At 51.4% G+C, this 15,274-nt stretch overlaps 1 protein-coding gene across 1 annotated transcript; it reads right to left on the bottom strand.

Moving 5' to 3' along the window:
• Nucleotides 1-596: 596 nt before the first annotated feature.
• On the bottom strand, nt 597-12,797 carry ODF3L1 (outer dense fiber of sperm tails 3 like 1). Its single transcript, XM_037911119.2, has 4 exons — nt 12,631-12,797; nt 11,191-11,301; nt 10,468-10,578; nt 597-1,377 (listed from the first exon to the last, which is right to left on the bottom strand). Exons 1-4 carry the CDS (start codon nt 12,746-12,748, stop codon nt 902-904), a joined length of 816 nt encoding a protein of 271 aa, XP_037767047.2. The 5' UTR covers nt 12,749-12,797; the 3' UTR covers nt 597-901.
• Between the last annotated feature and the right edge of the window lie 2,477 nt (nt 12,798-15,274).

Raw genomic sequence — 15,274 nt, 5'->3', positions numbered from 1 at the left:
GGAAATGCCCGGCAGGCATAAAGCCAGGGGAGCTGGCAGAGCAGCTCCTGCAATAGCTGCCCCTCCACCCCAGCATAGGGGACATGCCAGGGAGGGAGACAGGTTGGGAGCAGGCTGACAGTGGCTCTGATATGCCAATTCTCCACTGGCATATGGTCCCTCAGGGGCATAAGTCAAAGTGGCCCCCATAGCTGCTGAATCAGGGAGCTGTAACTGTCTCCCTGACAGGGCCCCTCTGAGCAAAGCTGGAACACAGGGGAGAGCAGAGCCCATGATGTGCAAAACACGGTCTCCTGTGTGCCACCTAACCACCCAGAGAGCATGTGCGTGCCCTGCCCACAGGGGATCCTTTGGTCACACAGCAGCTCTCTGCTCGGAGCTTGTCGGGAACTAGCTACTTTAAAAATACATCAATCAATATTTATCTGGCTTTAACAACGGGTGTCCTTATTTGACCAATGCCGCGCCTGGGAGGGGCTGGAAACCCCGATAATACTGGAACATCACAGCTAAACTCCTCACCCGATACACCCTAAAACCAGGCTAAAAATAAACAGGCTTTATTGATTTATTTTAAAAATAAAACAAAGGAGCGAACCATTCAGTGACGTGAGGGGGAGGGGCAAGGGCCAAGGGACGGGGGTAGCATTGGGCAAGTGCAGTCATATCACGCTGTGAACCTCACTGACAGAAGTCAGAAAGTCTCAAGCCAAGAGCCAGATCCACAGCCCACTGAAATAAACAGCAGTCTTTCCATTGACTTTTCAGGGCTTTGAATCAGGCCTCAAGTGCGCTGTACCTACTAGGACTAACATGCAGTGATATGCTGGTGTCACACGGTCACGGCCCAGCTTGGGGCCTCAGGGTAAGAACAGCCCACAGCCCAGAGTAGTGGCCTGGCTCACTCCATAACATCAATAACCAGGGGGGTGAGGTACTCAGAGTGACGGATCCCCAGGCTGAAATCCGGGGCCCTCGGCTTGGTGATGGTGACACGGCTGGTCTTGTAGTCCGCCGGCCCTGGAGTAGAGTCCCTTACGAAGTTGTACTTTCTCCACATGCTGTAGGCAGGTTGCCGGTGCAAGTAGACATTCGGTTCAGGCACAACAAAGGATGCCGGGCCAGGGACTCTCGCCAGCTCCTTGGCGTTGCTCCACATGTCCATTTTGGAGGCCATGCTGTAGCAGGGGGCAGATGGCTTGATGGGAAGTCTAGGTCCCAGCATCCCTGGGAGGGTATAGGCATTGGGAGCTGGGTTGGGATCATTTTCATGGTAACGAGTGCGGTCAGCCAAGGAATAAGCCGGTGCGTAGGGTTCCCCCTGCGGATGCACCTTCTCTGTGTGGTATTCAGTTGGGGCAGGTGTGCTCATCAAACCTGGGAGCCAAGAGGCAGTTTGGTATCAATGTTACTCTGGTAGGGTTGGATTCTGCCTACTTCCGAAGCTGGCTGCACCCTGAGGTGTAGGCTGGTGCCCGCTGTGGGGTCATGCAACAGGCCTTTGGCCACGGCAGACCTCACTTCAAACGTGGCTTGCATTTCAAAAGAGTTTCTGTCTTACCAGAGTGTCTCTGGCCTGGGGAAATGGTGTGGACAGAATTGAGATGGATTGGCAGAGCTGTATGCAGGGGACCAGCAGTCAGAAAGGAGGGTGCATTCGTAGAGCTGTGGGGTGGGATGCTAACAGGGGAGGGCATTGTGCATCAGCCCTGAGAATCAGTCCAGACCCTCAGCTGGTGTAAATCGGTGCAGCTCCATTTCATTCAATGGCATGATACCCATTTACACCGAGGATCTAGCCCAAAGTTTTTAAGATCACTTGCCTTCACTATGCCTGGCAGTGGGCAAAACTCACATATTTCAAAGTTTGAATGACATTTTCAACCATTAAATCACAGTTAGTTCTCACAGGACTTTGTCAGATGTTGTGCTACCTGCAACAGCTTCTGGCACAGTCTGGTCTCTCTTTTGTCCTGCCTTTCCCCTAGTAGCCCCATCCCCTCTCCCCATTGCTGCACCAGCACTCTGCCTTCTCTTTGGATTCATGCCTTCTAGATCCCCTTATATGAGGCAAATTGTGCATTAGCTGTCTCCTGCCACCTGATATTATAAACACCTGGGGACTCCAAGAAAATCTCATGCTGCCATCACTGTTTACATGTGATTCCCTTTAGAACACATTTTCAATGGGACTCACATGTCCAAAAGCAATTTTAGAAGCCCAGAAGACAATGCACTCCTGTACCACCCCAACCCCATGCACCAGGGTTTAGATGCACTAAGAAATCTAATCCCACCCTTTGTGTTCCCTGGGGACCATAAAGGATTCTGCGCAGCTCCCATTGAAGTCAATGAGAGCTCCATCCGTGATACAAGTCAAATATCTCCTCATATGCTGGCTAACCAAGAAGATACTAGCATATCCCTTAGTCAATGGAGAGTCACAACCAAGCAAGTCCCCTCACTATATAGTGCGGGGGCCCACCCAAAGGTGTGCTGATCCCTGGGAGCAGCCCACTGTTCTGGCTCTAGTGGAAGGGAAAGTGGCCTGTGCCAAGAAGAGGAGGAGACATCTCCTGGGACAACCCCATTTCCAGCTCACAAAGAGGAGCTGTTCCAAAGACATGGATCTGGGACATCAGACCAAGAGGGTCCAGGCACTGCCTTAGGACTCAAGGTAACTGCAGCCTTCCTGGGTGCAGGGGCTGCTCCGACCCTCGGAGGAGTCACTGAGGCATTAACCAATCAGCCAGGGCTGTCCCATTGTAAATGTTGTTGATGCTTTTCTGAAGAAACCATCTCAGTGTGTTGGATTTCCCACAGCCAGAGAGCACCGCCAGCAGGCAATGCCGACCCCTCCGACATTGCTCAGCATCCTGCTGCTCTGGGGGGCAAACAGCTGCACAGTGTTTCACACACACACACACACACACACTTCTGCACAGACAAGGGGTGTTCAGGCATGGACTGGCCTTTGTGCCTTCAGTATATATCCCCTCCCTCAGGGCCGAGGGCCATTCTTGGAGAGGGTAGCCAGGTGCCCAGCGTCATGCCCTGATGCCATGGCATTCAGGAGATGGATTGGTAAATGGCACATTCCCAGCCCTACTCTCTGAGCAGTGACTGCAGGGGCTCAGGGGGACACACAGCAGCCCTGATCTCCACTCCCTGTGGGGGCCTGGGCGAGTCTCTGCGCTGTGGTTTTCTCACAGCCGTTCCAGCGCCCCAGGCCCCTGCAGCGTTACAGTGAAACAAGGCTCAGAAGACTGGCTGGCAGGTCAGAGTCAGAGCAGGCAGGGGCATTGCAGAGGCCAGAGACAGCAGGTGGCACGGTACTGTCTATCACCAGGGAACCCGGTAAGAGACCCCCCTCTCCTGCCGCTCTCCCTCCAGGGTAAATGTCGCCATGGAGCAGACTCTAGGGGGTCGGGGCAGTGACACATCAGCCCAGACGGGCATGAGGCTGAGAGGGAGACACCCACTGGGCCGTGGGAATAAGGCGACGGCCGGGGACATGCGGGTTTGCTGGCAAATCCCTGTTTATTTATGCAGCAGAAGCGCGGCCCTCATTCCATCTTCATAGTAATGCACAGGCCACGGAGAGGCTTGGGCCAGGTGACCAGCTAAACAGGGTCCTGCCAAACGACCCCAAACACAAGCAGATCCAGGGAGGGGCCAGCAGACCCTCAGCACCTCCGCTCACATGGCAGGAGGGTCAGAGGAAACAGACCAGGCCCTGGTCTCACTGACGCCAATGGGAGCCTTGCCATTGACTGCAATGGGGGCAGGGTTTGGTCAGTACAAGGCTCCTCTGGTTCCATTGCAGCCTGAGCCTTAGGGAAGCCTCCTGCCTCTGCCCATGGTGCTTGACAAGGGACAGCTGGGACCAGCGCAGTGAGTGACTCTCCAAGCACCTGCTTGCAGAGCCAAAGTGGCAGTCAGGAACCTGAACGCTTATCACCCTCATTCATCTCCGCCTTCTCCCTGGGCCTCTCTAATGGCCACATGGGCAGATTCCCAAGGCAAATCCTTATTAGAGCACCTCAGTTTTACCTTCCTACCTCTCATCTAAGAAAGCCCGAAACAATATGCCCTCCCTGGACCACACAAATAGCCCCAGCTCTGTCCACATGACTCTCCATCATCTCCTCTCCTTTCACAGGCCTGTCTGCATCACAACATTTTAATCTATATCTGTAGCGTATGTCTTCATTTTGTTTTGTGAGCACCATTTTGGTTGTGATACTGTCCTGCGCCTTCCCTGTTGTCTCTTTGCCTCCATCTTGGACTAGGATTCCAAGAAGTGTTGACAATGCAGAGCAATCAAGGGTCATTAACCGGGAGGGCCTCCTGCTGAAAGGCAAGCACCTTGGACGACGAACTAGCTACTGCCCAGAGAAACCCATCCTTCCAGGTGAGATGGAAACCAAGCAATGGATCACCTGACAAGGGACTTGAAGTGACTGAGGATGGTCATCTGACACAGGAGACTGCAGCTTTATAAAAGGAAGCTCTCTCACCAGTCATCTTCAGAGAAGAAGAGGAAGACCCAAAGCTGAAGGCTGAGCAGGAGGAGAGGGATGCAGGAAGGACTTGGGATCCCTAAAAGAGTGGCCCAAAACCCACGGGGCAATCAGAGTGGTGAGGACACTGGAAGGAGGGATTTACATGCAGGTATTTGTTAGTTTTGTACAGATCTGTATATCTCTTGTGCTTTTTCTATGAGTAAAGTGTGTGTATGTGTGTCTGTGTGTTCAGAAACTCCTTTGCAGTGTCTGAGTGGTACCTGCTTACACTGTCACGCCATCCCTGAAGCGGGAGACAACTGGCCAGCATGTGCAATTGGACATGGGGTCAGACATGGGGTCTGCACCTGGGGGGTTTGCCTGGAGGCCCACAAACAGTGCCTAAACTCTGCCCACCCCCAACAAGCCAAGAGCCTCTGAGCCCCCAGGGTGGGGTCCAGTACAGCAGACTTGGGAGTATCTGGCAGGGTGAAATCATCAGGGTTGCAACATTCCCTCATTACCGTTATCTGGGAGCTCCCAAACACAGCACTTCCCATAGGCCATGACCAGACTGTGCTCGCTGCCTCTGTTTCTCTCTCCCTTTGAATGGGCTGCCCCTCCGAGACATCTGTGGTGAGTGAGTCAACTGGCTCCAGGCTGCTGAGCTCTTGAAGAGCGTTGTCTGTACCCTTCTTCCACACAATGATGCGCTGGGAACATAAGGGCTCCTGGGACCCAACCTGCAGAAGCCATCAGCTGCTTTTTATTTCCTCGCCCCCTCACTGGGACGATGAACTCTTCAAGTGAAGAAGCTAAAGCAGCAGCCCGCGTAGCTCAGGTCTCTGGGCCCTAGCAGCTGCACAGAAATACAGGCAATAGCAATGCTGGGCACGGCGGCTTTTCTGCTCATCTTCCTCCCCGGCTGCCAGTTGGTTAATAAGGACCAGAGCAACTATTGCTGCTTGGGTCCAGCTGGGACATGCCACTAACTGCTCTCATTACGGGTATCAGCATCTCCCCTGGGGCTCTAGTGCTGGCCTCTCTGTCTGTTCTCCTCGGGGACCTCCCGCCTTCATCTTCGCTCTTCAAAGCCCTTCTACGCAGAGCCCACCACCTCTGTTCACTTCCCCAGGGGACCGATTTCATCTCTTTCTCCCTGAAATGCCCAGCTCACTTCAGCAGCAGGGTCTTCACTTCCAGCAAGAGCCGTATTCTCTCCTGAGGAACAGTTCCATTCTCTTGGTGACCCCTCCGGCTTGCAGCTCGTCTGCCCTGCTTGCTACTGACCTCCCCAGATCGAGCAGTGCTAAAGGGAGGGCATTCTAAGCAAGGCCCACATTAGGCACTGAGGGCTGGATGCTGTGCTGGCGTGACTGTCATAGGTGCCGAGTGAATGGCTGAGATACATTTGTGCACTCTGCCTTAAACAGGCATCCCAGCCCTTCAGCACTGACCTTTAAGAGGCTCACTAAGTAAGTGCCACAGGCCAGATGAGTCAGTGCGCTTGGTAATTCAGACCATTAACCCCCAAAAGGGTTTGCTGGGACAGACACAGCGGGTCGTGTAATGGGTAACATGACAGAGGTGGGAGAACACCAGCAAGCGCAATGGTGGCACATCCTTCACCTCCCTTTGGAGTTTCACACACTCCCATGGCAGCACGGACAGAACCTTCAGCGTTGGCAACCTCTCCTCCTGTCCCATCCGATGCCAGACTGAACTGGAAGGAAGACTACTTGCCCAGCAGGGGGCTAAGAGCAATAGGAGTGGCCAGAGCCTAGCAGAAGCCCCCTGAGCAAGCTACCAGATCCTTACTAGGTCCAGAAGGTCCTCAGCTCCTGCACTGCTTGGTTTGCATGTTGTTATTAGCCGTGTATACAGCACTGCAGGCCTGGAAGGACCTTAGGGAAATGTGGCAAACAAATTACAGTCCCTGCGCCAAATAGTTTATAGTCTAAAGGCACAAATTGGTGTGGTACAGCTGGGATGACGTGGAGACAAGTTTCAGAGTTTAAGGACCAGAAGGTGTCTGTTCAGGGGCCAAGTCCAGCAAGGAAATAAGGGGATAGGATAGGAGGGCTATCCAGAAGGGAAAAGGAGGAGGGCCAGCAGAGTACAATGATGGAGCTGAGAATTCAGGTGGATGGAGCCAAGGAAGAAGTTGAACCTGAGCAATACCCTCTCCTATATTTCTGTATCAATGCACACCAGCTGCCACATCCCAACCCATACGTGACAGATGGGTGTCTGGAATGCCACTTAGCGCATATCTGCCTGCAGGCCAAAGGCATATTCGTGTCTGGAGATGTCATCATGCACTGTCAGCACAGGAGTAGACGAAGCTTTCTGTGCAGAGCAGGAGCCTGCTGTTTCCCTGGATGCGATGTTGATCAAGACGTGAGGTAATCTGGCTTCCTCTTTGCAGGGTTACGCCCAGGGAAGTAGCTGTGCCCTTGTGGGCTTTGTGGTTTCTGTGGGGAGCTGGAAATGATATCATCTGGAACAGCAGGCTGTATTCTAACAGGAGCCTTGGCTTGGACTCAGACTCACAAGCATCCCTCAATTACACAATCATGAGTTGTGATGTTCTATTTTTTCCCTGTGCCCTCTGGGTCCCTGAGTTGGAGGCCTTTTGGCTGAAACTCTTGGGGTATCTTCCCTCAGATTTGGTCTTTGGCCCACAGGGATTGCAGGGCGGGGGGCTCTGGCAGTCCTGGAACAGAGGTGGTCACAAACTGCATGCAATCTCTTCTTCCAGGAAAATCAGCCCCACACCAGTGCCCAGTTCCCAGGGGGTAACCGCCACAGGAACTGACTCAGAGAGCAAATTCTCCTGCGGCTCACAGGGCTCCCTCCCCAGAAGCTGCCGCCACACAGAACCTTGCCTCACCCCAAACTAACACTACATAGCATGTCTTCACAAGACCAAATGTTTGTTCACATGCTAAACAATAAAGAACTTGGAAGACTATATATAACAGGGCCACCTGCCATAACAGTCTGATGCCTATTTAACAGGCCAGGAAATTGAGCAACCGAGGTATTGAGCGCCTTGGCCAGACTCACGCAGGAAGTCTGTGATAGAGTCAGGAATTCAACCCCAGTCTCCCAGCACCTAGTCTTGTGCCTTACCCTGCAGATCAGCCTTCCTCCCTCACATGGGCACAACTATTTGAAGACATCAGAGACAGACTTGTCAGCAGTTGCTTTGGGATGCAGGACAGCCAATTCTCATGCACGGGGACCTCACGTCCCTCTCCCCACAGTTATTATAACAGAGGGCTTCACTGTGGTGGTGTAGGATATCACCATTAAACTCCTCAATGGCCTTGTCATTCATGGTTGCTTATCTTTAATTCCATAGCTAACCTCCAAAGTTCTCGATTATGAAACTAAAGCTACATAACCCTCTTGGATTCCTTGCCATTATTTCCACGTGGTTTGCACTGGCGTTGCTGTCTGTTCATTCAGGCAGTCACATACTCAGCCTCTCCAAGTCCCCCAGCTTTAGGAAGATGAGGTGTTCTGGATTCACTGAACAATCCAAATTGGCCCCTGCCGTTATCCTTTCCCATTCGTCTGCATAAACCAAACCCTACAGGGATTTACACATCTGCCCAGCTGCTTCTAACGGCTACACAGAGCCACAATGTTTCCCATCACCTGCTCCCTGAGCTGAGGCAGAGAAGGCAGCTGGATAGAGCCAACAAAATTCCAGCTGTGGCTGCTGTCAACAAGCCACATGTGTTTGCGAGGGTGGGAGTAGAAGTACACACTCTCGCTCTCTGTGTCTCTAACACGAGTTGAAGTAACGTATGCTAAGACTGTCAGCTCCTTGAGGCAGGGACCACCTGTTGGTTCTGTATATGTAGAGCACCTAAGAGTCCTGGTCTATGCTCCTGGTCCTGGTCCTCCCTGGTCCTGCTCCTCAGCACTATTATTATTGTTGATTGTATAATTAATAATAACGGCATTTTTGCCAGTTTACTTTATTTGTGGCCCTGTTACGTGTAGTCTTTCCTGTGCTTAGGAAAGCTAGAGGTTTCCAGTTACTGTTGCTAGTTGTCCACTATATGTCTGGTAAGCCTGGATAGTGGCTGGAGGGGGCGTATGCATCTATAGGAAGTTTCTCAATGTAACTTTTTTCCTCCCATTAAATACATTTCTCGCCTCACCCCATGATTCCCAAAGAGGATGTGGAGGTCACATGGGAGAAGGCGTGTCTGCCCTCTCTAAATAATGTTAAAAAAACAAACCACCTTAGAGTCTGATCCAAAGCCCATTGAAGTCAATGGGAATCTTTCCACTGACCTGAAAGGGCTGCAGATCAGCCCCTGATTCACCAAGAGGAGAGGGTAAAGGTCTTTCCCGCTCATCTACCAAATGGTGGGTGTGTTGTTAAACAGGCACAAGGCAACTGGGACACTCTGCAGAGCATCTGTTTAATAAACATTAGGTGGACTGGGGACACGTAAGTTAGACGCTGATAGCCCTGGTTGGAGCAGGGGGAAGTACCGGCAGCTGTAACAATGCATGTGGAGCCTGGCCTCCAGTAGCCCGGCTATTCAGTGACTGTCCTCCCAAATAACATCGCTAAGGCACCACCGTGCTAAAATAATTCGGTTGCTCTTCCAGTCTTGTATCTCCCACAGCTCTACCAATGCACCTCTCTCTGAGCTGCTATTCCAGTGCCATGGGCCATTCCTGAACAGCACTGAAGGTGTGCAGTATGTTCCTGAGCATACCGAAGTGATGACAAACTCCGGTGGTATCATGCTAAAACAAATGCCCACTAAGGGCAAGGATGAGACCTTCAACCTCATGTCAGTTGCAGTCAATGTCGTATTGAAACCCACATCTGCAGAGAAGACAAACTAGTGCATTTACCCACTGCAACACCAAGGTCCCTAGAAGGTCTAACTACATTCTGGCTCCTTCATCCCCATGCAGGGCGAGACTTCGTAAATGTCCTCGGAATTCCAGCTAGGTTAGGAGATGCAGGCTCAGATCATCAGCTAGTATAAACCAGTGTAGCTCCATTATGGAGCTAGGCTAATACACACCAGCAGAGGAGCTGGCTCAGTGAGAATCAATGGGCCAGATTCCACCCTGGTGTAATGGGCTTGCCCTGGGTATGAATTTGGCCTGTTTGGATCCAATATGTTAGTTATTTTTTGCTAAAGCACCGAGAGGGCTTGGGCTGTCGTAGGCCAAGAAATTATGAAAGAGTAACTAACTCCTCCTGGTGCGAGCGTATGTGATACTAGTTCTGAATGTTCTCAGCACGTTCCATGCATGCCGCCTTCCAGGGTTTGTGTGGTGGGAAGCACAACAGAAGCAGCTTTTCAGGGCCAGAGAGTCCATGGCAGCAAGTGGGGAGCCTGCTTTAAAAAGGAAACAGTCCCCCACCTGGTTAACAGCTGGTAGGTGGAGCAGCAGTTGGTTCTGGACCTGATCCAAAAGCCATTGAACTGAGATCTTTCCCGATGCATGGGTGTGCCCCTGATTAAGCTCACATGGGGCTAGGGGACTGGGAGCCAGTCAGATGGATGAGAGAGCTGCTGCTGTTGGCACCAGGACAGAGGTGGGCAGCATGCGTGACAGGAACTGTGATGCCAGCACTCAGGGTTACTGTAGGTACCTATGGGCGCTCTGTCCTGGGGACCTAGTCTCCAGATTTCTCCCCAAGACACTGGAACAACCAAAGAAGACAGTCCCCCAGAGAAACCTTCTAGTTTTCCCACTTAGCCCACTGGTACAGCACTTTGTGGGCTTAGGGAGTGCTGGGCAGATACTCACACAGTGCAGACATGATCAGAAAAGCTCAGAGTTCTGTACCTCACTTAATTTTAAGGCGTTCCAAGTAACCTGTGACACTACACTCATCTATCTGTCCATCATACCCTAACCATCATGGAATGCACTGAAATAACAGACCAGCCATGTTACTGCTACTCACTTAGACTCTTCTTTCGGTTCTGTATGCAGAAGGACGACGGCTTCCACCACCCAAAGCGGGAGAGGTGAGGGTCTATGAAGAAGGCACCAGGACTGACTGTGTCAGCCAAGACTACAAGAGAAAGGAGAAGAATTCAGTTCAGGAAGTATCAGCTCACAAGCCGCAGCTGAGAGATCTGACCCTCAGCTCACCATCTTGCACTGGTTTGACTTTTTGGTCCCTCTAGCTTCCCCTAGAGCCCTTAGAACTGGGATTCTAGAGGGGCTGGGCATGATGACCACATGTCTTTGTGCTGAAGATTTTGTCCCCAACCAGGACAAAGTGCCAGAAATGGGCTGGTTCTGTGCCCATGGGCTGATAGCACCACAGAAACACTCCTGCACTCTGCTACCATTTGGGTAGGAGACATCCAAGAAGCAATGCATTTCTCCCATAGGGACTGTAGCACATGTCATTTATCCTGTAACCTTCTGTAAATTAGGTGCTCAGTCCATGGACACTTGGGACTAAGACTATCCACATGCTCGTGAGGTGCTGAGTCCTTGGGCCTCTGAGGCTTATTCAGGTTGTCTTTCCCTCCGACTACAGAGTTTCAAACTCATTTTGGATTTTTGTATTCTAGGGCATTGTGGGCCAGATGTTCAGCTGGTGTAAATCACTGATGTCAATAGAGCGACACCAATTCACACGGGCTGAGGAACTGGCTCCATGTCTGTAACTCACTTTTCTCCGTGTGTTTTATACGCATTGTGTAGGCTGGTTCTGCAAACATGGTGAAGTCATGATTCCTGATGCCAGTGCAAGGCTGCCGGCCATATTTTCCAGCCCCTGGCCCTGGAATGCAAACGGAAATGTGATTGTACAATGTTAACATAAAGAGAGGAACGAGCCAGCCCCCCCTTTAACTTATATAAAAGGTTCAACCAGAAGAGATTCACACCCTATGCTCCTTGTGAAGCTCCTTTCTCCTCCTACCCATGTATCATCTCAGTCCAAGACAAGGAAGCGATCTTGTGACTAATGTCCCGTAAGGTTTCTAGCCCTCCTGCCCTAAACCCCATTCTTCAGAGCTTAATAATGAGGGTAACCATCCTCTAATGAGAAGGTCTTTAGTCTTCCACTGGCCTTGTATCCCATTCCCTGGCATGGGGATATAATTATGGGAGTTACCAGAAGGTTTACCCTGAAGGAGTTACCCTGACCAGAAGCTTCCTAGCCTCCTGTTCTCCAGAACTCCATGGTGTAGGTGTTACCGTCCCTAATGGAAAGTATCACCTCCTCCCCCTTGTCTCTCCAGGGCACAGATGAGATCATCTCTGCTCTCTGTATCCTACAGCCCCAGATGGGAATGTGACTGCAAAGGTGACTGTCCCATACGGTCGTAGCTTTCTCACCTTTCCATCCTGGAAAGCATCTCTTCATAAGAGAAAGATTTCCCGATGGACTCCCAAATCCCAACACTCCAAACTCTGTTGCTTGGCCGTCAATTATGGACTACCGGAAGGTCTCTGCAGGGCTCTGGCAGTGATCCATGGACCATCATTTGAGACTCACTGACCTAACAAGAAGGTCTCCAGCCCCTCTGTTTCCTATCCTCCGAGGCTGCAGATGACCTATAGGAGTTACTCCCTGGTTCGAATGCGATTACTTCAGATTTTGCACAAGCCACAGTGATAACCAGATGTAACCAATTCTCCATCAGCCTGAGCAGCCATTGGCATCCCACTAAGACAGGCACAACCTAGAGATGCTGGTTCCCTGTGAACTCTGGCTGTGGCCTACTGGACCCAGTCTGGCTCCATACATACGAGCTTCTCCACTAGTCCCTTTCCCACCCTCCAGCTCTGTCTTTCTGACTTCCTATCTAGAGCAAATCCATCTATAGAAATGCTCACTTGCCTGCCTTAGGATGAGAAGTGCTAACTATTATCAACCACTATTAGCATCAGCAGCACCATCTATCCATCCATCCGTCATCTTGGGATACTGTACTGGGTAATTCCCATTTATTCCAGGTATTCTTCCGTCTATCTCTCTGCCTATCCCCATGGTATCAAGGCAACTCTTTCACTCCAGCTGGAGCAAAGCAGGGACAAGTAGGGCTATTTCTTCCCTAACGTGGTTCAGTTACAATGTGTTTCCCCAGGTGAGAAGTTCACTCACCCTTGATTTTGGCGCTGATTGGTGGGTACTGCTTGACTCCCCCTGGTGCTGTGGCTGAGGTTCTAGAGGTGCTAGCGCCATAATTGCCAGCTCGGCTGGGACCTTTAGACTTGGACATTTCCCTTGAGGGAGGCCTCGGGGAGTCTTTATAGCGTCCGTCGCCAGCTGTTACCCTGGAAACACACACCAAGAAAACAATCAGTCAATCAATCAATAAAGCTCCACGGCACCCAGGCTTGGCTTCTTGCTAGAGGGACCAGGGCACTGATGAACCGAAAGGGCGGCATGACAAAGTCAAAGCAGCCATTTGCAAACCGTACGTGGGGAAAAGACGGGCTCTGCGTTTTTCATAGATTCATAGATATTTAGGTCAGAAGGGACCATTATGATCATCTAGTCTGACCTCCTGCACAACGCAGGCCACAGAATTTCACCCACCACTCCTACAAAAAAAAAACCTCACACCTATATCTGTGCTATTGAAGTCCTCAAATTGTAGTTTAAAGACCTCAAGGAGCAGAGAATCCTCCAGCAAGTGACCCGTGCCCCATGCTACAGAGGAAGGCGAAAAACCTCCAGGGCCTCTTCCAATCTGCCCTGGAGGAAAATTCCTTCCCGACCCCAAATATGGCGATCAGCTAAACCCTGAGCATATGGGCAAGATTCATCAGCCAGATACTACAGAAAATTCTTTCCCAGGTAACTTGGATCTTACCCCATCTAAAACCCATCACAGGCCATTGGGCCTATTTACCATGAATATTTAATTACCAAAACCATGTTATCCCATCATACCATCTCCTCCATAAACTTATCGAGTTTAATCTTAAAGCAAGATAGATCTTTTGCCCCCACTACTTCCCTCGGAAGGCTATTCCAAAACTTCACTCCTCTGATGGTTAGAAACCTTCGTCTAATTTCTAATCTAAATTTCCTAGTGGCCAGTTTATATCCATTTGTTCTTGTGTCCACATTGGTACTGAGTTTAAATAATTCCTCTCCCTCTCTGGTATTTATCCCTCTGATATATTTATAGAGAGCAATCATATCTCCCCTCAGCCTTCTTTTAGTTAGGCTAAACAAGCCAAGCTCCCTGAGTCTCCTTTCATAAGACAAGTTTTCCATTCCTCGGATCATCCTAGTAGCCCTTCTCTGTACCTGTTCCAGTTTGAATTCATCCTTCTTAAACATGGGAGACCAGAACTGCACACAGTACTCCAGGTGAGGTCTCACCAGTGCCTTATATAACGGTACTAAAACCTCCTTATCCCTACTGGAAACGTTACTGCGTTAACGATCAGTTTGGACCAGTGACTCGCATTACTGCCGCTTCAACTTGGCCAGGGATTAAAAGCTTAATTTAAAAAACCAAACAAAAAACCAAACACCCGGATCCTCAAACTTGCCTTCGACTTCTTTTTTTGGACCGTAAATGGCAGCCCCTGCTCTGATTAGCCCTTTGATTGCCAAGGGGATGATGTAAGTGTGGAATCTGGAAGGTCTGTTTATTTCCACGTTGCCATGGTGGTGGCAGAATGTTGTGGAAGGATGTGTATGGAGCCAAAGGGGGCCAGACTAGCCCCCAATATGATCCAGGGCATTAGCTCTGCATAGTGACCACTAAGGAGGAGAAAGCCACAGGCAGTTGCTGAGACACGGTCTAGCCAGGCTCCAAAGGCTGATCATGTTACCAACCATCGCTGCCGTTGTGAAAGAAAGATTTAGTAAAAAAAACAAACAAACCTTTTATGAGCCCTGCAGCCCAAGTTGTTATCAGAGAATAATACATAGTCTGTAAAAACCCCAATAGTCTCCTCTAAAGGGGCGGGCTGCTGATGTGTCCAGGCAGCTCTCAAAATAGTTTGTCTCGAGCTCAAGAAGAAGGGTGTCTAGTGCAGTGGTTTTCAAACCGTGGGTCACGACCCAGTACTGGGTCACAGAATGTAAGGCACTGGGTTGCAGCAGCTCTGGTCAGCACTGCCGATCTTGCCGTTAAAAGTCCCATCGGCGGTGCTGTGCGGCTAAGGCAGGCTAGTTCCTACTTATTCTGACACTCCGCTGCACCCTGGAAGCGGCCAGCAGAAGGTCTGGTTCCTAGGTGGGGGAGCCACGGGGCTTTGCACGCTGCCCCCACTCCAAGCACTGGCTCCACCTCCCATTGGCTGGGAACCGGCCAATGGGAGCTGGTGGGGGGGTGCCTGCAGGTGAGAGCCACGCGGAGCCACTTGCGTGCCTCCGCCTAGGAGCCGAACCTGCTGCTCGATGCTTCCGGGATGCAGCACGGTCTGTGGTGCCAGGATAGGCAGGAAGCCTGCCTTAGCACTCCTACTGCACTGCTGACTGGGAGCCGCCTGAGGTAAGCCCGTGCCCCAACCCTACGTCCCAATCCCCTGCCTCATCCCTGAGCCTCCCCAAACCCGTGCCCCTTCCTGCCCCCCAAACCCCTCATCCCCAGCCCCACCCCAGAGCCTGCACCCCCAGCCCAGAGCCCTGACCCCCTCCCACACTGCAACCCCCGCCCAGCCCAGAGCCCCCTCCCACACCCTGAACCCCTCATTCCAGGCCCCACCCCACAGCCCTCACCCCTGCACCCCAACTCTCTGCCTCAGCCCTGAGCCCCTCCCACACCACAAACCCCTCATCC

This window comes from Chelonia mydas, chromosome 10 (assembly GCF_015237465.2).
Source record: "Chelonia mydas isolate rCheMyd1 chromosome 10, rCheMyd1.pri.v2, whole genome shotgun sequence".
In the NCBI taxonomy this organism is placed as follows: Eukaryota; Metazoa; Chordata; order Testudines; family Cheloniidae; genus Chelonia; species Chelonia mydas.
The sequence above is the reverse complement of the archived record's forward strand: the minus strand, read 5'-3'. Positions and strand labels throughout refer to the sequence as shown.